The sequence below is a fragment of the Anarrhichthys ocellatus genome, unplaced genomic scaffold, assembly GCF_004355925.1.
Source record: "Anarrhichthys ocellatus isolate YVR2014 unplaced genomic scaffold, GSC_Weel_1.0 scaffold93, whole genome shotgun sequence".
Classification (NCBI taxonomy): domain Eukaryota; kingdom Metazoa; phylum Chordata; class Actinopteri; order Perciformes; family Anarhichadidae; genus Anarrhichthys; species Anarrhichthys ocellatus.
The window spans coordinates 138909-163435 of record NW_022280123.1 but is presented as its reverse complement, the minus strand read 5'-3'; the positions used below and the strand labels follow the sequence as shown (position 1 = coordinate 163435).

The 24527-nt window shown below is 43.0% G+C and overlaps 1 protein-coding gene across 2 annotated transcripts in view; it reads right to left on the bottom strand.

The window, feature by feature from the left end:
- The window catches only part of necab2 (N-terminal EF-hand calcium binding protein 2), a 111664-nt gene that overhangs the window by 84851 nt on the left and 2286 nt on the right, over positions 1-24527 (bottom strand). For both annotated transcript variants that reach the window (XM_031875696.1, XM_031875694.1), the window contains exon 2: positions 21575-21599. In XM_031875696.1, the coding sequence (XP_031731556.1) occupies positions 21575-21599 (25 nt within the window). The remainder of the gene's footprint in view (positions 1-21574; positions 21600-24527) is intronic.

The following is a 24527-nucleotide window of genomic DNA, read 5'->3' as shown; positions in this document are numbered from 1 at the left end:
TATATATACATATATATATATATATATATATATATATATATATATATTTGGCTGCAAAAATATAGACTCAAATTAAGTTGTTTAAGACCTCACATGATGACGCGCGCCGCGCTCACCAAGTTCCAAAAATTCACCACTTGCAGGGTTACGCACGTGCCGGCACAACGGTGGGTATAAACTAAGATAAACCACCTCACCGTGGAGGGAGACTAATGCTCTGTTATAATACCACCATTTCTGCACCAGCGAGTGGAGCCTCTGTTTGACTAGCGCAGAGGGAGGCCACGTCTTCCGGAACATCAGGACGGTATGAAAGGGTTGAGGGTGAACACCCTGGGGTAGAGACGTCAGGATCTACGACACAAGATATTCACTAATACAGAACTTGAGTGCTTGGTGTGTGTGTGTGTGTGTGTGTGTGTGTGTGTGAGAGAGGAGAGAAAGGAAGAAATAAAGAAAGTGTGAATGGACGGTCAGAGCGGTGGACCCACTGCGCTAACTGCTCTCTCTTTTCTCAGTGCAGACTAAAGAGAAGCAATTAGCGCTTCCTTCTTCCTGCTGGGCTCCACATCCTGCACACCGCACTGAAGAGGCAGAAGGACGTGTGCCTCGCCTCCACTACTTGTCTGAGAGACACACACACACACACACACACACACACACACACACACACGCCTGGCTCCACGTGTTGTTTTTTTTACATCAATTTAATCATGTTTGTTTCTAAAGAAGTTATTTGCTCTTGCTTTCCAGTCTCCAGTCTCTCCTCAGCGTTTGTCTGGCTGTTTATCATTATTTTTGGGGCGCTACATGATGGGTTGTCATAGCAACAAGAAGAGGGGAATTGACCCTCCTTTCAGGCTCAGGATTTCGCCATCTCTTTCTCCCCGTTTACACCATTAACACACACACACACACACACACACACACACACACACACACACACACACACTTTCTCTGTTTCTCCTTTGTTTCCATTTCTCTCCTACTTTCTTATCTTCCTCTTCTGCTCACATAACAACTTCCAATCCTCTTGTTTTAAGTATTTCTCGTCTTTCTCATCTTTTTCTTTCTCTCTCTCTCTCTCTCTTTATTATTTCTACAGCCACAATCACCTGCTTTGTCAGTGAGAGAAAAAGATTTGTTCTACAAGCTGGTAATTCCCTCTTTGTTGGAATTATCTCTCAAACAATTCTTATCAGCAGCCGTTAGGGAGAGGAGAGTGAGTGTGTGTGTGTGTGTGTGTGTGTGTGTGTGTGTGTATGTGTGTGTGTGTGTGTGTGTATGCGTGTGGCTGCCAGTGAGCGGTTTCATCTGATAGATGAGGAACAGGAGTGATTCTCACTGAGCTGTCAGCTCTTGTCCTTTCTCCCTATCCATCACTACAGCCCACCCGCACCACCTGGACCACACACCTACACACACACACACACACACACACACAATTTGGCATTTCACTAAGCACTCCCTAAAGAAGCATCGTCTAAAAAAAGAAAAAAGGAACAGCAGTGTCTTATATTCTAACCAATCAGCTTCCTCTGCTATTGACAGGAACGTCTTGATGGCTCTGCTGAAGTGTCCTTGAGCAAGACACTGGATTAAAGCATTCCACCGTTATTGACTGGTGTCTTTGCCGTCTGATTCCACAGCAAGTATAAACAGATGCTCATTCTCAGTGACATACAAAGCTGCTCGGTATTCCTGGTTAACACGACACCATCAGATTAAGTGATGCCAAAACCTTTAGAACAACTGGCCCTCGTTACAGTCAACACTTCATCTAAGCTCTTCGTACAGACGTCTGTTTAAAAAGTTCATGTTCAAGTTCATGGTTGGGGCCCTTATACAAACACTCTAAAAGACATTGCATTTTCATTGCTGTAGGATACTGGAGATATAAGATTCACTGAGCTTTACAGAGAATTTTTGATTAATTTCGAGTTTGTGTTTATAAAATGTTTAATGGTGTTGTTTGTGACTTTGTACTCGCTCTGTAAATTCTATTTGATTCTCAAGAATATCCTCCATACGAGATTATACAACGTTATATCACCGCACCGAATTTGGACAGTGAGCTTTCTCTTTAATAGCCGCAATTCAGTGGAACGCGCAGCCCGATGATGTGAGGAGCTGCAGCTGTATTAGCACTTTCAAAACCAACTCGTGAAGTCTGTTAAAAGCTGATCAGTTCTGTACTCTATGAAACTTGAACTCTATCTCATGGTCTTCATGGCTTATGTCAAAAATACAAAGAATATTCCATTACTCAAACTGGGTCATCAACTCTACCACGCTCACAGGAGCCAACAGTGGACACAGTGTTTGATCATGGATAACTGTCTGCATTCATCCTTAACCGTGTGAGGTAATAAGCTGGAATGACTCAGTGACCTTTAACTGTTGCTGCTAACATCTCAGAGTAAAACACAATGCCATTATCAACGTTCAGTGGAGAGAGCTGCATTATGGGAAACGGAGGGAGAGACAGAAGGAGAATGACATGCAACAATGGTCCCTGGTTGGAAGCTAGACTGGGACGTAAAGGGGCCACCAGGACGCCCCGTGGATCCAGGTTTTTAAAGTTCTCCTTGGTGCAATGATGAAGTCTTCCGACACCCAAGACTTAAGAACTGTCTGCTGAAACCGCCCTGAAAAGGATCATGTGAATTTGGTTGGTTCTTGCATTTAAAAGGGTGATGTTTATAAAGTAACAAAGAGATCAATGCATTTTTATGTGAAATCATACATCCATCTGAAACAACTTTCAAGCCTCTGCAAATTGACTTTCATACTGTACTGAAATGAATGAAAACCTATAAAAATTCAGCTAGAAACCTTTCAATAATAGTCAGTCAGCAAAAATGTCTATACAGTACCGCAAACATGCTGCTACACATTTTGGGCCACTGACAAGAGCTCAACAGCAACGCTGTATAATCTCTGTCATGTCTGCGCCTGTCTGTCACCACTGGGAATCATTTCCGTTTCTGCCCCAAGAGTACAACATGTTGTGTCAATTTGTAGTTAATGAGCTTCGTTCACATCCGTCACTGACGTCTTTTACATCCAACAACATAAATGTTGTTTTAAACATCTCGAAAGGCACGCGGTAAGAATGAATACGCAGTGTGTGAGACTTCACAAGCCGCTTCGTGTTCGGTTAAAGCATCCCCGTCCTCCCAATTTGTAATAAAAACAGAGACGTGGTTCATAATTTTTCTTAATGAGAAGGATACGATCCTCTCTCCGTCTCCTCAGAGACAGATGGCTCCCTGGTGTAAACAATACCATGTCTGTCTGTCTGGATGAAGAGATGAGCCACAGTGGATGATCATTCACCCTTATCTATTTTCTGTCTCAGCGGAGAGTGGAATGATATGTAATCATCATCAATCTGCTGGCTGAACATGATAATGTTATTATTGGAGGAGTGTGGCAGCGCACAATACAATGGGTGCTGATATGTGTGTGTGTGTGGGTCTATTCTAATGATGAGTAATCCTAGGTGATGGCAGATAATAGCAGTGTGTCAGGATTGTGAGGATGATGCATTCAGGTGCCGGGCTTCGTCGTGGATCCCCCACCCACCCATCTGAAAACCCATTGGCAGCCTCTCCTGGTACAATCAGCCCTTTGGGGGGGGAGGCCTCATTTGCACAAAGGGTGTTTTATGGTTCCTCTTACAGACAGATATGCTCCTTCACTGGCCCGTAATTGACGAGAATTACCCACGACGGTACGTTTTTAAGGCAGCGTGATGGTGGTTAATGGCAGATAATAGAACGGCAGCGCAACAAGGTCATCTCTGCACGCCGTGTCGGCCTTCTTTGTTGTTAATGTTATCACGCGGCAGCTCGGCAGATTAACGAATTTACCAGGGGAGCTGTCCGTATTGTGCTAATGCATAGACAGGTTTGATGCTTCATTATAAGCATCGAAGTATCTTCTTTTGTTTAAAACCAAGCGCTTTAGATGCGAGATGATAATATTTATTGCTTCTCAAGGGAATCCTTTCTATGTCGCCAGACTTCAAAATCATGTTGTCGTCTCCCCAATTTTGTAATTTAAGTTTGATTTACTCAATGTCTTCAGAAGTATATTTTCTTTCTGTTCAGCTGCCATAATCCAGATGGAATAAGTGAGGAGTTGATAAATATGTTGATCACTTTCACTTAGTGGACTCTCTGCTGCTGCCCTACCCTCTCAATGGTTGAGGCAGGGCATTGGTTGAGCTACTGCCCCACCAAGAGTTGTGTTGGCCCCACCATGGATCAGGAAGAATAAGCCGACCCGTTCCATTTCCATTTTGGCTTTCTTTTTTAACCGTATGTGGTCCAACAGCGCCTCCACATCCACAGTGATGGAGTTGAAATAACATGAATAGTATTGTCTGAACTAGTAGCAGCGACCGTCCACGTCTGTTGCTCTTGATGTGAGTCTGCGTGTGATAAAAGGACCCATAGAAGCCTAATGCGTGGTATTTCTAGGTGTTGGGAGAGGTGCTATTCTATTGTGTATGCATTCACATTGACATTCTGACATTGATTTGAGCCTCTCCACTGTATGGATTAGCCCCACTGAAGTTTAGCCCCAATAAATACTCTGCTGCCGCTAATGGGTTGAGGTTGTGTAGGTAAGAGGACGACTAGTTGTTCCACTCAGAAGAAATTATTCTCCCAGTAACTAGCTACTAATGCTCTGGCCTGGTTTGGGGCGACTGTGGCTAAGTGGATAGCAGGGCCATTCTTCAATCAGAGGATCGGCGGTTCGATCCCCGGCTCCGCTAGCCGTATGTAATAATGATCCTCTATCGACCTCTATAGAATTGAGCTGGGGTAACATGGGAAAGATTGACAGCATCGTCTCTCGTGAAGCGTAAAATCCTATGCGCCGAAAGTAAAATCCCTACCCCCAGCTCACCCGGGCTCAAATTCGAACCCTGTCTTCACGGAAACAGAATTATGACAAACACGACATCCGTAGAATAGATATTTGCAACAATACCCGCGGGTTTTATCCTTTGTCTTCACGAAAACAGCGAAAAGCTGAGCTGCGGTTCTGATAATTATCGGTAAAGCAGTTTGTGGTTCTGGTGCTTGTTGGCTCATATATCTGTAATGGTTTCACAGAGAGATATATTGAAGATATCGCCGTAATCTGTGTCGAATTGTCTTGCTTTCTGCTATCTCGGTTTTCTGCGTTAGCTTCTAGCTTTGTCTTGGTAGCTACGACCGGAGCATGGAGTCGTCTCCCTCATGGCGAAATATGAGTGATCATTTGGTCATTCTTTTAGTTGGTTGTTTTAGTTGTGTAGAATTGTGTTTGGAGTATGTAAAAATGGCCTACATGATCTTGTAGCCCAGACTTTTTTCTTTAATTAAGGGACAAACAATAGCATGAATAAACACAAATAAAGTGCCTCCATCACTGTCATAACGTAGGTTAGGATGTTATTGTGAGCGAAGACACATTTAATCCCCTGCTGGGTCAATCCCAGTAGAGCTCAAACCTCGAGATGTTCACAGATGTCAGGGAGCACCACTGACAGCATCAGCCTTCTCATTACCAGCTGCAGCTTGTCGGCTCAGCCGTCTAGGCCTCGGTCACAGTCAGATTTCACCAAAATCAAGCCAGATGTTTGAGACGACTCAAAGTGCTCCACAACGGCAACAATTACACTTAACAGGCTGGAATGGCACTTGAGTTTACAAAGTTTCACTTGGCCTGTGCAGTGTAATGATTGATAGAGCTGTAGAAACGTGTGACAGGAAGAGATTACAAAAAAAGGATAGAGATGCTGAAGAGCGGAGATGGAGAGGGGAGGGAATGAGAGACTCAACTCAATGTGAGGAATGGATAGAGGAATAGAGAGGAGGAATCAGAGAGAAAGTGAAATGGGAGTGAAAATGACAACGTGTCAGCTTCCCTTTACTCCTATTCTCCAGGCCTTCTTCCTAATCCTTCCCTCCGTCCTATTTCTCTCCTCATGCAACCAACTATCCACTCCCTCCTTCTTCACACAGAACTACTAATGAAAAAAAAAAATCCTTTTTATTTCCATGGGGGATTAAAATGTTTCAATTTGATCCTTACACCCCCCATCCTGCTCTCTCTCTCTCTCTCTCTCTCTCTCTCTCTCTCTGCCATGGAATGTGGCATCCTCATAAAAGAGTAGATAAGAGAAGAAGGGAGCGGAAGAGAATGGTCGAAGTTTCCTTTATTCATTTTTTGTGAGCGAGCAAAGCCGCAGGGCTGAAGGAGGATGAGCGGCAACGAGGCAGACAGTTAACAAGGGACTCTTACACACACACAAACACACACACACACACACACACACACACACACACACTCCCAACAGCGTGGATCCACTCTGGTAGTGTTCAGTATGGCCCCGACACTCATACAGAAACACAATCTTTTGCGTTGACAGCTCATTTTCTGTGTTCTCTTATATGAGCTGCTGATATCGGTCAGCTGAAAATTGAATTTCTGGTCTTTAACTTGATGTGTTTTTTTTGTCTGTTCATCTTGGCAGAGATTAAAACACAAGATACGGAGATAAGGTGCCTGGCAGGGATAGAAAACATGACGATTCGTCATTGCATCTCGTTTGTGGTTGGACTGAACACGGATAACGTTGGAATGGATTTTTCTTCTTATTCTTTGCATGAGAATATCCTGCAGTGTCTGAGAGATGTCAAAAATTAAAATGGATTGGTTTTGCTCATGTGCCAATTTCTATTCAGGGTCACTGGGGACCGGATGATATCCCACCATGCATTGGTTTTGAAGGAGCACAATGAGTTGCTCGTCGCTGTTCACACAATGAAGGAAAACCTCATTCAATATTTGACCTCTATGTGATGAGAAAAAAAAAACCTGAGCAAACAAATGCCAGCTCCACACAGAAGAGGACCCGGTCTGGGATTTAAACCCAGGTCGCTCTCGCTGTGAGACGCCGCCGCAAACCGCTGAGCCGAGCTACAGTTACAATTTTGAAAACCCCTTCTCTTAGCGATGTGACGCGGGTGTGTGTCTGTAGGTAACAGATGTTGTACTAGATGCCAGCTGCGAGGTGAATAGAAAGTCCAACTCGACAGTAAATCAGCGAAGTGTGTCGGTAATATGGGAGCAGCTGTGGCGTGAGGCATTGATGCAGGAGTGGAGGGAGGCAAATATCAATTCAAAGTTAAAATCACGCTAAGATCAGAGGCGACACTGCTTTGCCAAAGTACAGAGCAGTTGCTCAGTGTACAGCAGTCATAAGGGTCAGCTGGCACCATAAGGGCCGACTGTATGCACGCTTAACAGAATGGAGAAGTTGGGAAAATGAGTGCTACTTCAACAGAAGTATGCTTCCAACGCATGACAATGACAGCTTTAATTACTTTACCTGCTGTGAGGCTTAGTCGATTTGAAAATATTCAAAAAACTCATCAACGTTGCATAAATAAACAGTCTGGAGCCTTGGACCAGCTGCTATAATCAAAAAACAAAGGGATCTGTATCTGCCAATATGGATCATCAATGAACCGGGACTTTTATGATCTGTTGCACCACTAAGGCTGATGTTTAGTAGGTGTAACATCTATCACATTCACCATCTTAGTGTAACATTTGCCAATTAGCACTAACCACAAATTGTATTTGGTCATAAACCAAAGTATTGGACGAATTAAGAGTTTGACTTGATGTTGGCGCTATGTGGAAAGTCCTCAAAGTTATAAGGAATTCTGATCCATTGGGAACATGGATGTACCAAATTTCATGAAGATCCATTCAATAGTTTGAGACACCACCAATATCAACCTCATGGTGGCACACAAGGAAAAAGTAGGGGATCACCAAAGTCATTAGGTTTCATCCTCTGGGCACCATGACTGTGAAACATGTTGAAATGTTTAAGTCTGGACCAAAGCAAAGGACCTTATCCTCCCTAGACACATGCTGCTAGCATGGCTGAACAAAGGCCTACAAAGAAAATTCCTGAATCGTCAAAATAGTTAATAATCGATAGTTGATTCGTTTGTGTTGATTGGGTGAATGTTTAACTGACTTTAGATCAAACCCACCTGGAAATCTAAAAGAGCATTTCGTCACTCAGCTCAGTGCGTCCTCAGAGTGGGATGCAGATTACGTACTGAAGGCCAACAGCTGCCCACAGTTTGTGAGAAAAGCAAGTCCTCAGCAAAGTGTGGTAGAATTGTAGAGGAATTCTTTGGGGGGGGGGGGGGGGGGTTAACTTTAGTGTCATGGCAACAGCAGCCCATGAGGCCTCATGGGAGGAGAACAGAGGGATGCTGTAACCAGGGGCTACGGAGCGGTAACCAGGGTTACTGTTGCCTTGATCTGAGCAGAGGTAAACTGCTTGTTCGGTGCTTTATTACAGAATGCTAAAATGCAAAGGCAAGAAAGCTAATGTCCTGCTTTATGTGCAGTACTCCTTTACTCTGTTAGGATTAACTATCACTATGCTCATTTATTAGTCGGCTAAATATGAATCTAAATGCATGTGCATTGTGAGCTGTATAGTCCTAGTGGTGAGCAGGTAAAGAGGTTCACCAATCTCACAAAACAGTGCAGATAATACAAAGAAAAGTTTGGAAATCACAAAGAAACATTCAGTCACTGTTTGAGTTTACTCCATCCTGGCTGATTCCCCAAAGAGACCTTTAGGCAGAGTTATTATGCACATGGCACACACACACACACACACACGCACACACACACACACACACACACACATGCAGACACACCTGACGAGGCCACCGTGTTAATTATGAGGCACGTAAATGTCATGTCTTATGTGCCCCTGGTGCTTTCCGGCTCATAACAGAAGACCCCCACACCTCCATTAACACACACACACACACACACACACACACACACACACACACACACACAAATCAGAGCTCACACATCCTCTCCTGAGTGGCAGCTCCCGACCGCTGCTCATTAAGAGAGAAAAAGTCAGGAATTAGCAGCCGCTGCTAGATTCTCTCCCAATATGAAGCTCAAAGACGAACAAACACCGAGCAGCCCTGCCACCGATCATCAGCGCTGCCAATCAGCCACCGTGGTTGCGCTCGCCATGGTAACCCCACAGCTTTTTGATGCTGAGGCGCCTCGCTTTTCAAATGCTGATGCCGGCTACTTCCTCTGCTAATAACGTCGTAATCCAGCAGAGAGCAAATTAGATAGCCAGATAATGGTTGCCTCTTCCAAAAGCTGCATTGTCAGATGTCACAAACTTCATTACTTTGTCTCCCGCAAAACTATCGCACAAACAACGCAGGCAGATTCTCTCCAGTTTTGACTGGACAGAAACTCTGTAGTTGTCCTTGGAAGCGCTGATCAAATGTGAAACAAATAAAATGAATAGTGACATTACAGACATACAGTATGTAAGGATAGTATGCTAAACACACTGAGATACTAGAGGACATCCATACTTCAGAGACTTTTGGTCCAATTTAAAGTTTGTGTCGTGTGCTGGTAAGTTAGCCTGATAAGCTAACAGAGCTGTCGTTGTTTTTACCTTTAGTATTCAATCTGACTCTGGCTCAGTTCTTGTGAATCAACGCTAGAATGAACACTACAAAATAATATATTATCTGCCATAATCAGAATAAATTGTTGCGTTAGTTTGAAGGGTGTTGAAGAATGTGAAACACAAGCAAAGTGGAGTTGTATGTGCGTGTGCCTTTACCAAATGAAATGATGCAAGTATTGCTGAACACGTGTGCGCTGTGAACACTGAGCTGCTCCAGGTAGGTGACTGCAGACTGCGTGGAACACGGTCATTCTATGCCGATTGCCGCTGGATCGTCAATGGCGCACCATCTACTGCGCCTCGCCACCCACTCTGACATCATTAGTGTCACCAAAATACGAAACCAGCGCAGGCAAACAGAACGCCTGAGGAAAACGCCTCGCAGAGCTGCTTCATGCCATGCACCTGCACAAAAGTTAACGTTTTTCAACGACCTGTAAAGCTGCATCAATTTAAATCACCCTCCTCAACATTTTTGCGGCAATGTTTCATTTTTTCAAGGACGTAGCTATTCTATACATTCTATATCAATTTACAATTGGTTGATTGTTTTAATTGCACCTGTTTTCCTGCAATTACATTTCAAAATGTTTGGAGTAAGATTCAGTATTTTTGATTCTGTACCTGCTACCAGCCGAACTTTTTCTCCGTCCTTTAAATCAACTATATAATCGATAATACATTATACACACACACACAGGCGCGCGCGCACACACACACACACACACACACACACACACACACACACACACCACACTCAATCAATCAATGGGTGTAATCTGTTCAGGACACAATACAGCTCTGATCTCATCACTGTTTGTTATTTCAGATTCTAAAGGGGATCTTTGGTCGTGTGTGTGTGTGTGTGTGTGAGAGTGGTTGAAAAGGCCACATCAGTGAAGCAATGATTGTCTTCCGTACTTCCAGCACTTCAGTGGAGAATCTGATTGGACTGATTAAAGGCTTTGCTTTTTTTCCTGATGACTTGTTTGGTCTCATAATTTCTTTGGCCTTTTGGTTTCAATATTTTTCTGTCTCATAACAGTAATCAATAATTCGCGGGTGGAAAAAGCTTGTCTGATGACGCAAACATGCATTTTCTACTAAGGGTTATATTTCGTGCAGTCAATATTAGGGTTAAGTGCTTTTTGGTTAGTTTGGCAAGTCTATGATTAAGACAAGCGCAGTGTTTAGAGGCTTGTTTACACCACTAACAATAAGGTTCAGCAGGCCATTACATCTTTATGCTTGGGCCTACACCAGAGCTTTCTCACTCCGATGATAATCTTTGTTTGGGAAAACTGAGGTCCAAGGCTCGAAAACTCTCGCTGGAGGACGCAAACAGGAAGTATAATGTTACCATGGATTCAGCTAATTCATCTGTGAGCTACAACTTGAGCCCTGATGTTTTGGCATATTTATATATATTTTTATATTTTCTCAAATTGGCATCATTAAAAATCATTAAAAGAAGGTGTAATTACCGATTAGAACTTCCTGTTTGAAAGGTACCCGTGCACTACAGACAGCTTTCACTGGATTACTTTGACACTGAAGAAAACTGAAAAACGTGATCTTAGGCAGTCTGACTTATGACTCTGAGAAAGAGTACACATTTGATGCAAATTGCAGCAATTGGGAAGCTTGAAAGTACCCTCTTGCCTCAATGAGGGCTGAAGCGGAGGAATAAAAATAAAGAAAAAATAATGCTGCCATGTCCACTGGAAAGTCTGGACATGACAACCCTTATGAATGCACTTCAGTTAATACAGACACTGATCTTTGTGTGACTGTTTTTGCAATGAGGCTTATTTTCATAGAAAGGGGCCAATTTTGCACCAAATGTATGCATGTTACATCATTTGAATACGTGCAAATAAGCACAGGAGCACCGGGACGCCATTGGCTTGGCAGTTACGCGGTTTCTTTTAGTCTTATTTGTGCAGGTTTAGCGGACGCAGAAGCCACATCGAATCCTGTTGTGAATTCGCCAGTGAGAGCTTTACGTGCTTTGGAGAGGAGATCAGCAGCCGGAGGAAGGATGGAGAGAGGAAAGCCAGTTTAGAACAGGACCTGTTACACAGGCGCGCGGAAAAAAACAGTTTCACATGCTATCTGAGAGAGAAGTAGAGGGATGCACAGTGAGAGGCCAAGGGAACAGGAAGCTGGGAGAATATGAGGGAAGCGTTGGGTGGACAGGGAGCAGAACATACAGAAGGGGGTGCAGTGAGGAGAGAAAATCATAAAATATCTGTGGTACAAATGAAAAGAAACTCAAACTTTGGTTGCCTCTTGCAAAGTTCAGATATTTTTGAATCTTTTGAAATCCAAAACCAGAGGCTAATAGATAAAAGACATATCATATTCTACTCTTACTGTATTTGATTTCAAAATGTTGTGCCCAAATCCAACCATCCTCCTATCATGCTTTTAAAATTAAGAAATCTGTATCTAAAGGCTTCCATTTTGGCAGTTTCTATGCCGTCCAAATACATCAAGTGAACGAGGAGAAAGGAGGCGGGATTGATCCGGACCCAGTGGAGGGCAGAAAAGCGGCAGGTGAGGCAAACGTCTTCAAAGGGCGTCTTAACTCCCGAGCCTTTGATCCAAATCCAGACGACCAAGACGGCGAACAAAGAGACCCCAATCCTCTCCGCTCTCCTCCCTCCCGCGTTCTTTCTTCTGCAGGCCACCAAAGGAACCCGCACACAATCCTTTTACTCTCCGCATCGCATCACTCCTGCAAGTAACTCGTTCACACCTGCTGTCGTGTGGTTCAGTGCGATCGTTGCTGATGACTCATTCTGTAGACATAGAGTGTCCATATAGATACTATCGTATCACACTGGAGAAAAATATCTCTTTGCTCCATGCAAATTCAGAAGGAATAGTTTTCTTGACATTTTCTCACCAAGACTTAAATGGATATCCCTCTCTTATACTGTCCGTACAGTAAATATGAAGCTACAACCAGCAGACGTTGAGCTTAGCTGAGCTTAAAGACTGGAATCAGGGGGCCTCTGTAAAGCGCACTAATTGACATGCTGTACAGGTACCTCGCTCTACAAGTGCTGTAGTGGTATGCTCTTTATGTTAAGCTAAGCCGCTGACAATCACATTTACCGAAAAGATACGAGAGTTGTATTGATCTTTTTATCCATCAAGAAAGTGAACGTGCTCACATGCATAAACTCGTCAAACTATTGAGCTTTAATTCCTCATCTCGCATGCTTCATCAGGATCATTTCTGTATGTCGATGATTTGGTTGAAGACTTTTAAATATTATTTTATGAATGAATTATTTTCTCTCTGCTATATATTCTGCCCATAGTGTGCTTGACTTGACAATATGATGTATGAAAGATATTAAAGAAGTCTTTCTAGATTTCGAAGCGGTAATGTCAATAAAGTACGCATATTTTACACACGGATTCATGGATGATAGAGATGCATCTCAACAATGTGGGATGATGCGCTCAGGTTAACACACTTTAATGTAAACTCGACATGTGCTTCTCATATCCAGGGTCTTGCTGTCCAGGGATTACTGTACTGCCCATCCTTAGTAAAAGAGCAGTATGATGCTATGAGGATGTTATTGTGTGTGCCAAGATTTGATACGGCTAGCGATGTTAGAGAATTGTGCTTTTAAAAGCCACATATTCCTTCACGGTAGCCACCTTTAGATAGTCCAGCACTGAGACGCATTTATTTGCCTCGTAAAACAGAGAACAGGTGTAGCTCACACACTTCTGTTATCATAGGGTTACCTTGCAATGCTTCACACAACAGGCGTTTCACCTTGAAGACAAAAAGCCACTCTTTGTCTGAAGCTAATTGAGCTGGAAAAAAACGAGTTGAAACAGAGTTTCTATTTATTTTCTTTCACTTTGCGTTTCAGCACTGTACAGAGCTTTAATTAAGTTGTTTTTGAACAACTAGCCGCCCGTCCACAACCCTGCGGCAAACACACACCGAGACGCTGAGGGAATGCGCAAGAAGAAAACTTTCTTTCTTTCTCTGCAATCACTCATTTTGAACGGAAATATGGCCGATCCCACAACCGCAAGCGTTTGTCAAGGTTTGTTTACTTCGTCAGACGAGTCCACGAAGCACAAGATGCTTGTTTGATGCATCAGTGCAGTGGTGAAGGGAAACTGTTTGCCTTGGTTAACAAGTAACATAATAAGGCATTTAACCTTTTTCCTATTGTTCAGGCACTCTGTGAACAGTGGATGTGTGTTATTTTCACACTTCTAAATGGCATTTTCAGATTTCACTGATTTAGAGTGGGCATAATCTTACTCCCAGGTTTGAGAAATCAAATCTGTATCCATGTTACAACGAGGTAAAAGCAGGATTTCCCAACTTTCTTCTTTCTTTCTTCTTTCTACAGCAAAGACATTTTCCTCCCCGTGCTTTTCCTTCCATCACTCTCACAGCGAGCGATCTTCCCCTCTCTTTTCGTCTCCCTCGTCGCGCAGCACTCTGGGGCTTGTTAGCAACGGCATCTGTGATTAAAGACTGCAGGTAATTAGATACACATGACACCATTCTGACTGACTGATGAGCTGTGCCGTGTGCCGGCAGACAAGCCCAATGTTTCAGGATTATTGCTCACAGTCACAATTCTCCCCCACTCATTATTCCAGACAGATTTGTCTGTGAGCGCTGTGAATGATTTTGAGTTCCTGCTCTTCTTCAAAATGAAAAGCTACTCTCACCGGAGACATTCAAATATTTAGGTATTTATGGTAATAAAGTAGGCGTTTTACTATAGTTAGTGGGTTTTTTTAAGCCCATAAACCCCCAAGACATTAATTTTTTCATTTACATACTGGTTTACATACTAAACTTTAACATCTACTGGTTTCAGTCCATGTGTTCTGCCTGGTTTCACACGGATGCTCGATCTGCATATTTCCTGATTTACTACTTTAACATGTGAGGGCTGTGAGAGGCAGATGAAGGGGATTTTACACTAAGTGCACACAAACTGGGGAGACTACCAGCTCGTCGATGTGAAGCCCGGCTGTCTGAAAACCTACACCCGGCCTGGCGTGGCTGCGTATCTGATGGAGTGATTGACCGTCTGCCAATTCAACACTTTGCTAATGAGCCGACCAATCACGCAACGGCATATTTAAATGAAATCAATGTGTTGCAATTTCACTTTAAAAGGAATAATTTGGGAATTTTGGCCAAGTTAGAAGAGAAGATAAATACAACCCTGATATCCGTCTATTAAATATAAAACTAGCCAACAGCCAGTTAGCTTAGCTTACAGCACAGGGGAGTTAGGACATTAACTGGTAAAATAAAACTCGGAATGGAGTCAAGATGGTTGGTTTCACCTGCCTTCAGCCTTACAATGAGCTAAGCTAGCCAGCTCCTGTCTGAAGCCTCATATCGTACAGACATGAGAGTGGTATCAAGCTTGTCATCTAACTCAAGGCACGAAAGCGAATACGTGTATTTCTCAAACTTCAATGTGCCGAGACGTCGACCTTAAAAACAGGTGTGAGAAACAGACCGTTAACCCAGCCCTCTCTTTGAGACCTGCGCACCAGTGGATCAGCTGCTCCTGTTGAATAAACCATGAACTACATGCTCCAGTATGGGCCTTCATGCTGTATGTCTGCACTGCCTTCATTCCTCACTCCTGTCTCTCCCTCATGTCTGCTCCTCACCTGATTTATGTCTTGCTTTTCTCTCTGTCTCATTCTTTCTGTTGACAGCGACACACAACCGATTCATCCAAATCTTTGTCCTCATCCTCCCTCACCTCCTATATTTATGTTCCTGCTAGTTTGACACACACTGTCAATAGACCAACCTCCTGGAAGTTGGATGAAGTTACTTAATATAGTGCGAAAACAAAAGGAGTTCCTCTGGCAGGCACTGTAGATTAATGAACGGTCGTTGGGTGCTCTGCTCACACAAGAACGATGCTTCGGTACCAAGTCGATGCCAAAATTCTGAAGAAGTGACCATACAGACCAGCCGAGGGAATTCGCATTTTCCCCTTTTCCCCTATTTTTCCCTGATAATGCTCCATTTTGAAAAACAAGTCTGTGTTGAAATTGGCAGGAGAAAAGTGCAACATATGTTAACGTTATCAGACGGTGGACAGCACAGTCCTGCAGAGCTAACACCTAACGTTAACGGCGGTAGCGTTGAGTTTCATTATGATGCGTTCAAGCTCTATTCAGCAAAAATGACTATTAGGCCAAGGTACATTATAACATTGTCATAATGTGTTCAAATCTAATCTTGTAAAACTTAGTTTTTAGCAAGAAGCCTGAATAGATACAGTTGTTTGATGGAGATGTTGAAAATAGATAGAGAGGGAATTATGACGCATTAAACTTCCCACGACTAGCTCAAAGTGTTTTGTGTTTGTTTTTTATCGTGGTATCGAATTGGTTATCGAGAATTGTGGGATTTCCCATTTCCACTAATGTCTGGTATTGTGACTTACTCTTCATCTCACTCAACACAGTAAATGCTGAAAGTTGCTGCCGCAGCGAGCGTGAATGGGTTGACATTCACGAGAGAATATATCCGCCTAAAAAGTTTCTAGATTTGTCGCAAGGCTCTCATTTGAAAAATAAATCACTTAAAAGTTGCCAAATCTAGATAGACAATGACAACACTCACTTTAAATTGTTTGGCAACCACTGAGAGAATGAACAAGAGATGACTGCAGTAATGGAAACTTGCTGTACTTCATTAGCTATGGCAGGGTGAACATATTGTTGACAGAGGGCTGTGATGGTTATCGAAGCAGTGACAGAGATCTGACTTATGAGTCTACATAAATGAACAGAAGCTTGTTATGACCAGAGGAAAGAAGATATATTGGGCAGAGAAATCGGTAACACATCCCATCATCTCGTAGTACCGAGGTATCCTCAAAATAAATACCATCATAACATGGTCGATTTTTCTTTTCTTTATTTGTTATATTCCTGTCAAAATGGAATATTTAGGTGAGATATAATTTGAGAGAGAATCGTTGCAAAGTGTGAACGATTCACACTTTCTCTTCAATAAGGGAGAGAAAAGCTTTCGCTTTCATGGAGGTAAACGTTAAGTCTCAGTACCAGATGACATTGAGGAAAGAAAAAGGGGATAAGGCGCTCATTCTCAATCCCCAACATTTACATCTCTCTACTCAATTGCTTGTTCAGTCAGAATAAAAGGACTGAGTAGTATGACTACGCTGCCGTGGCAGAATAAGAGAAGAAACAGAGAACCAGAAAGAGACGATCCAGGAAAAAGTGGACAGATTGACAGCTGATCCGATGGGTGGAAGTCGAGTGCACAGCAAAGAGCATTTGGGCACCACGTATCCGAACAACCAAAAATCACTTTCATTAATGTAACAGTGATGAGCTCTGTTTGGTAACACTGAACAGAAGCAGCTGCACCTTCCTATTTGCTGTTAGCTGTACGGTTGTAGTTATTTCCAGTCGTGACAGCGCGGATAAACAAGCCTCCCTAAACTCCGTCTGCTTTCTGTCTTAATGTCAAACACTGTGACGATAATTAGCAGATGGCTGACGAGTCACAAGGCAAGAAGCTAAATAAATAAATAAAGCTACCCGCTAACTGATGAGAACACAGATAGAACATTTCTGTGTCCTTGGTTGTATCAGTGTCTCTCCAACAAGTTGTCAAAAGTGCAAGATGTCATCCTGAAAATGAGGCACGGGCGCAGTTAAAGGCCACACAACTACGGTTGACACACACACACACACACACACACACACACACACACACACACACACACACACACACACACACACACGTTTTCACTTAGCCTATATCACCTAATTAGACCTCAACTGTGAGGTGTCCAAAATCACTCCCTCATTCACCACTCACTATTTAATAGATATTCAAGAGATTTTTGGACACGGGACACTGAACGACTCATTCACTTCCGCTCAGTGGAAGTCTTTTTCTGTGTTTTGCTGTAATTTACTGTCACGCTTGTCTTCTTCCTCTCTCTCTCCTCTCCTCTCCTCTGATCTCTGTGTTTCACCGAGGGCGGAGCTTACACGCAGCTGAGACGGCCTTTTGCAGTCCGCTAGCTTGTTGCTATCGCTTTGTCGATTTGCTGCTCTGTTGTCAACAATGTTGGGCTGAAAGAAACGTGCATGCAGGCCGATATTATCGGTGGTGTTGTAAAAGTAACTAACTAAGCTAGCCGCTAGGAAAACCTTGTTTTTGTGGATACAGCACACTTTTAATGCACTAGAAATAAACCTGTGCTTTTCCTACTGGTCAACATATCTTCCATTAAAAAAGGCCTATTGCACTATCAGAGTTTGGTGACCTCACATGAATCCCAGCATTATTATGCACAACAGGTTTTTTCGAGTCCAAAGCAATTAAAAAGGGAAATACCACAGATGTTTTGTCAAAAGCCTGAATCTTTTAGGTTTTTATAATACCTTCAACTTTGTGTCTTTTCCCCTTAGTCACCTCAGTTATACACGGTATACAAATACTACAAAGGTATCGCAATACTGTGTGGAAAAAACGGTAGAAATACCACATCTTAATGGTACCGGTACTTTAAGAATGACAGTGTTTTAATAGGAGTTGTGTCGATGTGCGACAGCGGGGCAGTGCGTTTGTGCAGCGCTCTGCTTTAGAGGACTGCATTGGGATTGGGAACCCGCGGGTTAGCTAGCGCTAACCAGAAGTATGGAGTGAATAAATAAAGTTGACAAGTAGATAAAAGCAGGTCATGAACCTCACCGGATGCATGGTCTTTCTTTCAAAAACAAAACAAAGAAAATAACAACGCGCCTCTAATTACTGACCAAATTGACCGATAACATTAGATTCACCATCTTCACCATCGTGTTTCTCATTAACACGAAACAGACGGAAAGGAAAAGCAGTCTGGCGGCAAGAGTGACGTTCTCTTCACAAACACCACTTTGACACAACACAGCACTTTCTACAGAACCGACCCCCCCCTCCGTTTGGGCTGAGCCTCGAATGTTTACAACGCCTGGCACCGCCCCTGAAGCACACCATAGACTAGCACACACACACACACACACACACACACACACACACACACATACAGTATATACAAAGCTCACTGATGCATGCAACTTGTATTTGAAGTCAAGGTGAATGCATAATGCACTCGCAAAAACACACACACACACACACACACACTCCCTGTCTTGCTGTTTCAGCAGCTTAGGGGCAGAAAGGCCGGCCCTGAAATCAGTGCTATGAATGCAGAGACTGAACTCGGCCAATTAAACCTCAATTACTGACCCATTGTCAGACACACTCTCTTTTTCCTCTTCGCCCTGCTCTTCCATCTCTTTTCTCTCCGTTAGCCTCCACCCCATTTTTAGACTCTGCCACCCCCTGCCTCTCCTTCTGTCAGTCTCTCCCCTCCCCGCACCTCCTTTTCTTTTAACAATTCTCTCCTCTCCCAGTAAGCGTCTCCATGCTCCCTCTCTCACTCATTAAAACAGTTCCCAGTCTTCTCCCAGGAGAGAGGGGGAAGGATAAAAATAGCTCTTCCTCAGCTTCTGCTCGCTGGTTGTCTTTCCAGCATGCGTTCCATACATCAAATGACTAAGTTTCCTCATGATAACCAGCGTTTCTTCTTCTCTCTTTTTTCCTCACTGACTCTCCGTCTCTCCATTCTCTTGTTCTGATGCTCCTCGCCCAACCACACGACGTGCCTCTTTAAATTCAGTTTGTGGCTGTGCGTTTCCAGCAGCAATGGAGTTGTTGAAACAGTCCAAGAGACTGTTACACACACAATGCTACAAGCTAGCGTGGTGTTGGTATTTTGTTTAAATTTTTCTCTCACTTACACACACACACGGTCAAAGACATCTTGTTAATTTATGCATGTTCTTATATATTTAAGCAACACCCCCCACAAGATGCATAATCGATAATGAATGAAAAGAAGAAGTCTTTCACAAACTCAATCAGGAGACGTTTAAAGTGTTGCGTTCATGTTCACGTCCAAGAGTCAGCAGGCTATACATGCATCAAACTCGTGACTTATAAGCCCCTCTATGTGCATGACATACACAAATACTTCCCTGTTTAAAACTAGTCCAGGTGTTCATTACGTTACATCACTAACAGCCACCCAGTAGGCATACCAGACCTGCACTAACATTCACAATCGCGTCAGCTTTCCAGGCAACCTGAGCCTGTATGGTTGCTGTCCGTGGTGCTGATTTTCTGTGCAACCGCAATATAACAACTACGTGAGTGGACTGACGGGCAGCTAAAGCACGGCATGCAAAGTACAATAAGCAATATCCACATCAGAAATTGCACACTGTCTTGTCAAAAATAATAATATAAAAAAGCCGCTAAAGTTTAGCACTTTGTGTGTGCGGACATGTTGTTGGTCATTGAAAGTCCAAATCCCTCGCTTTTCCTCTCCGTACGCAGATCCAGTTTTGACGTCGGCCTGCCAACAAATGTAGTTATAAATTGCTTCTGGAGCGGTCATTAAATACAGCTGTTTTTTTAAACAAAAAATTCCAAATCTCCGCCCTCCGTAACTGCACATGCTAATGTTGCTACTTCCTAACGGTGATATCAAAAGACGTAGCGTTAATCTGATTGGTGTGAGGCCAAAGGCCACAGCCTTGACTAATCACAGTTTGGCAGCATGACGTCGGCCTCATCTGATTGGTTAATCCTTCGATATTTTTTTGCCACAGGATGTTTGAAGAGCATGGACAGACGTAGGACTGCAGTCAAATATTTCATCATGTTTTTATTCAAAAATGATGACTACAGTCTGACCTCCAGGAGAATGGACGCACTGGAAGAGCAAATGACCATCTGGCTGCTATGAAAGCGCAGCTTTTTTTATCCCGTTTCCTCATTACTTAAATTATTTTTTAATCAACGACAGGGATGGGGATAAAAGAGGAGAGGAGCGAAAGGATGAGAGAGACGAAAAATGGATAGAGCAGGGAGTAGAGCAAGTGTGGGGATGAAGAGAGGGAGAGAGAGAGAGAGAGAGAGAGAGAGAGGTAGTTAATGCGATGCCAAAGGGTATAAACAAATTGCTCACTGGCACAGCAAAACACAACAATCTAAACTTTCCCCTTTTGAAAACACTTCAATGTCCTAAAAATACAGCACACCGCAGCAGCAGCAGCTCAGACAGCAGACACACAGAGCATAATGCTCGCTAGTTTTACGCTTCACAAAAGGCTTCAGACACAATAAACCGCGAGTCTGTGTTGCAACAAGATCATCTGTCTGAAAAACTAGCCGACAAGGCAGAAATAGTTGAGGAACAGGTTGTTTGTTTAGATTCACTTCTTGTGAATTTTTCGTCCCTGGAAGCAAAAAACTGCAGATGCAAACGCTATGAAAACAGAAGTGAACATTCAGAGAGCATCTGTCTAGTCCTCTGAGGTATTTACTGAAAAGGCTTTCTTAAAGCAGACACTTTGTCTTGTCAATTGCTTGGAAAAGCACAGGGGGCAAGTCAACACACTAAAGTGGAACGCAGCCATTATTATTGTCATAAGTGGCATCTGTGTGTGAACAGTAAAGATGGCACCAATAAGAGAGGTATATACAGATTTAGAATTTTTTTTAATCTGCATCTGGATCTCCATCAAAACAGATGTGAAGAACAGATGGACGATCAAGTGACACATGAAGCACTTTTTTCCCGTTCAAGTCCGTCCAGAACTTGACGAGATAAAACTGCGTTCAACGTTGATAAACCCTTAAAATGTTTAGTCTGCTGCCCAATCAAACAACGAGACGGGAGAGGACATCCATTTATGATGCATGAATTGTTCGAAAAATAAAAAAATATTTTTTCAAGTATTTTCATTCCAAACTGAGATGAAATCATACTGTTTATCAACCTATAACATGTTACATAACATTAAACAGTAAGTCTAGGAAAGTTCTATAATGGATAACCTTCAACAAATGCGTTACATGAACTGATCAAGAGAATGAATAAATTCACTCACCATCTTTGTCAGCTCTTCTGAATATCTGTGAACAGAAAGCAAGACAGTGTAATCAGCATCATTGGAGGTATATCAGCAGTATGAACAGCAAGAACGTAGAATAAAAGAGCCATAACAGGAGCTCCTTCCGTTCAAGTGTTAAGGAAAGTGACTTTCTAGTTATTAAGAAACTGCTAAGTAGCTACTAAGAACAAAGTTAGAGTCTGGGAACAATGACTACACGTAGTTTACAACGTCTTCTGCTGGCTCTTCTGCAAATTCAGTAGAGTGTCATCAGAGTGTGAAACGTAAAAAAGGGGCAAGAGACATATAGGCTCATATTAAATATACCTCCGCTCTGTTACTGACTTGAAAGCAATCATTAAGTTGCATGGTTGGCCTTTTTCTCTTTGCCTCAGTGTTTTTTTCGCCAAAGGTCGCACCTACACCTATATGGCACTGGGCTGGTGTCTGTCAGAGGATTGGTCCGGGATTTGAACCTGGGACCGCTCCAACCCAAAGAGCTAATCATGCCTCTACAGGACAAAGAGCCACCAAAGGCATGTTCTGCAAGATTTGCTCTGCATACCAATTTGCCATTTTACTGTTGGATGCCCCATGCTCTCTTCCACTTCCTCGTCCCCCAGGTCTTCTGGATACGGAGGCCCTCCAGTATTTACTCACGCACAGAGGGTACCAAGAGCACAGAAATGCAGAAAGGCCATAGCTACGCATTTCTGTGGTGGTTTAGCAATACGGACACTATCGCATTGTTTAACTATACCTATTATTTAGGGCAGTAGCATACGGGTTGACTTTTAAAAAAAAGAACTATAGTTTAGTAAGGGAACGCAGAAAACAATGTTAGTTCAAGTTATAAAATAAATGTAATAAATATCCACAAAAATCTTTTTTTTAAACTCTTCAATGTTTAGTAGGGGACATCATTTCCGGTCCCTCGCAGCAAAAGGAAAAAAAACCCAGGCGGGTGTACCGACTGCAACAAATGTTTCAGTCTTCCGTTCAGTTCGTTCTCTCGCGCATTGCCGCGCAGTCCACGCAAACACTAATGCTGTGTGAACACAGCAGTGCGTCTCAACCAGATAAAGTGCAGTGGCGCGTGATAAGACTTGTTAGGAGCCGCGTGACTGAAAGGTTTATTGGCGTAGCGGTGGATAGAACAATGATTATGTACACGCGCGCGCCAAACAAAGCCGCTGATCTACAAAGAGAGTCATGATTAGGCCTACTTGTCGTGTGTACGTGCGCACCGCATTCTGTCCACGGAGGAACGCGCGCTGACTTACAGCTTCAGTGAAAGCTTCTCTCCCTGTGGAATTGAGAGTGACAGGTCTGGTGCTTTCATCGGTACTTCAGAGTTTGATGTAAACTGTTCCCACTGACAACAGTCAGGAGACGGGGTGGGGGGGAGGAGGGGGCTGGAGTGAACAGAACGTGAGAGGGAGACGCGCGCGGAGTTACTCTCCGTGCGTGTAGTGATTTGTTCCACACGCATCCATCTTGTTCATTGCGAGCATTCAATTTAAACAGTATCTTGCGAAAAATAAAAAACACACCTTTTGGTGTGGCAGATTTCTCCATATCTTAAAGGTTGTTTTCTCAAACTAGTTAGTCAAATTAGTTTTTTCTCAGACCCAGAAATCTCCATTTCAGTCGCACTCACATTCACCGAACCGTCCGGTGTCATTCCTTTCTATATCCTGACGATTGTCACAGACGGATCTGTTCATACATCAAGCATTGCCCTGATTTATAGAACATCATATTCCAAAAAACATGGTGTCAATTGATTTCTTTGGCAGTATTTTCTGATTTATGGAGTGATGCAAAGAGATTTGTACCAAGATATTCCCTCAGTATAAACATTTGCCTCTACAATTTGAACAATTTTGCAATGTATGTAAAATAAAAATTAGCACATATTTGGTAAGACGATGCCTCATTTGCATATTTAAACATGCTTGTCACGCAATTAAATAATTGTCTTAATGCAAGCTATCGATTGGTTGTTTCATGGCAATATCTATTGTTTTTTTAACCCATTGATCCCTCAACTTGTAAACATACAGACAGAAGTGTTATGCTGTGGGTTATGTCTTATATTTTACGGGCTGCTGTAGCTGTTATTGTTCACGTGAAGGATGCAACTGACAGCTTTAATAGACGCCTTTCCGAGCTCCAGTGGGCGGTCCTAAAAAGGATGTTGGTGGGGTATCTCTTACGTACCCTCCATCACACAGCCGGAAGTACACAGAATCCTTCCCATCACACCTGAGAACACAGAACTGGAGCAGAGCTTATAGGACTTCCCACATAAAACACTTGGACGCGTTTCGTTATCAACCGTTTAAGTGTTTTATTGTTTCAACTAATAAACTTCCGACTTTCACATTTAATACTTCAAGTAAGGCTGAAATAAAACGAATTGATCAATAGAAAATGTATCTGCAACTCTTTTGATAATTGATTTTTTCAGCTGTTTATTTCAAGCAACAACCGTCAGGATGCAACTTTTTAACGACAGAGCTCGCAAACCACTTCTTTAGTACAACGCACATAAACTAGTGTGGAACTCCTGTACTGCACAGCTGTTATTGATTGACAGACTATGAGCGGGTGGTGAGTTCAGGCAGCAGCCGTCAGAGAGAGAGAGAGAGAGAGAGAGAGAGAGAGAGAGAGAGAGAGAGAAAATCTGCGGAGACGCGCGGCATTCCAAACGACAAGCCGCTCTCATTGTTCTGCTCTCTGGCTGCACCCTGGGGTGCACTCAACTCCTAGAGAAAAAAACTGTCAACTCTGGAGCTGCTGGAGACAGACGAGCTCGGAGAGGAGGGGAAATGTCGCGGTGAGGAGGCGATGTTCGTGTAAGTGTGTGTGTATATATATATATATATATATATATATATATATATATATATATATATATATATATATAGAGAGAGAGAGAGAGAGA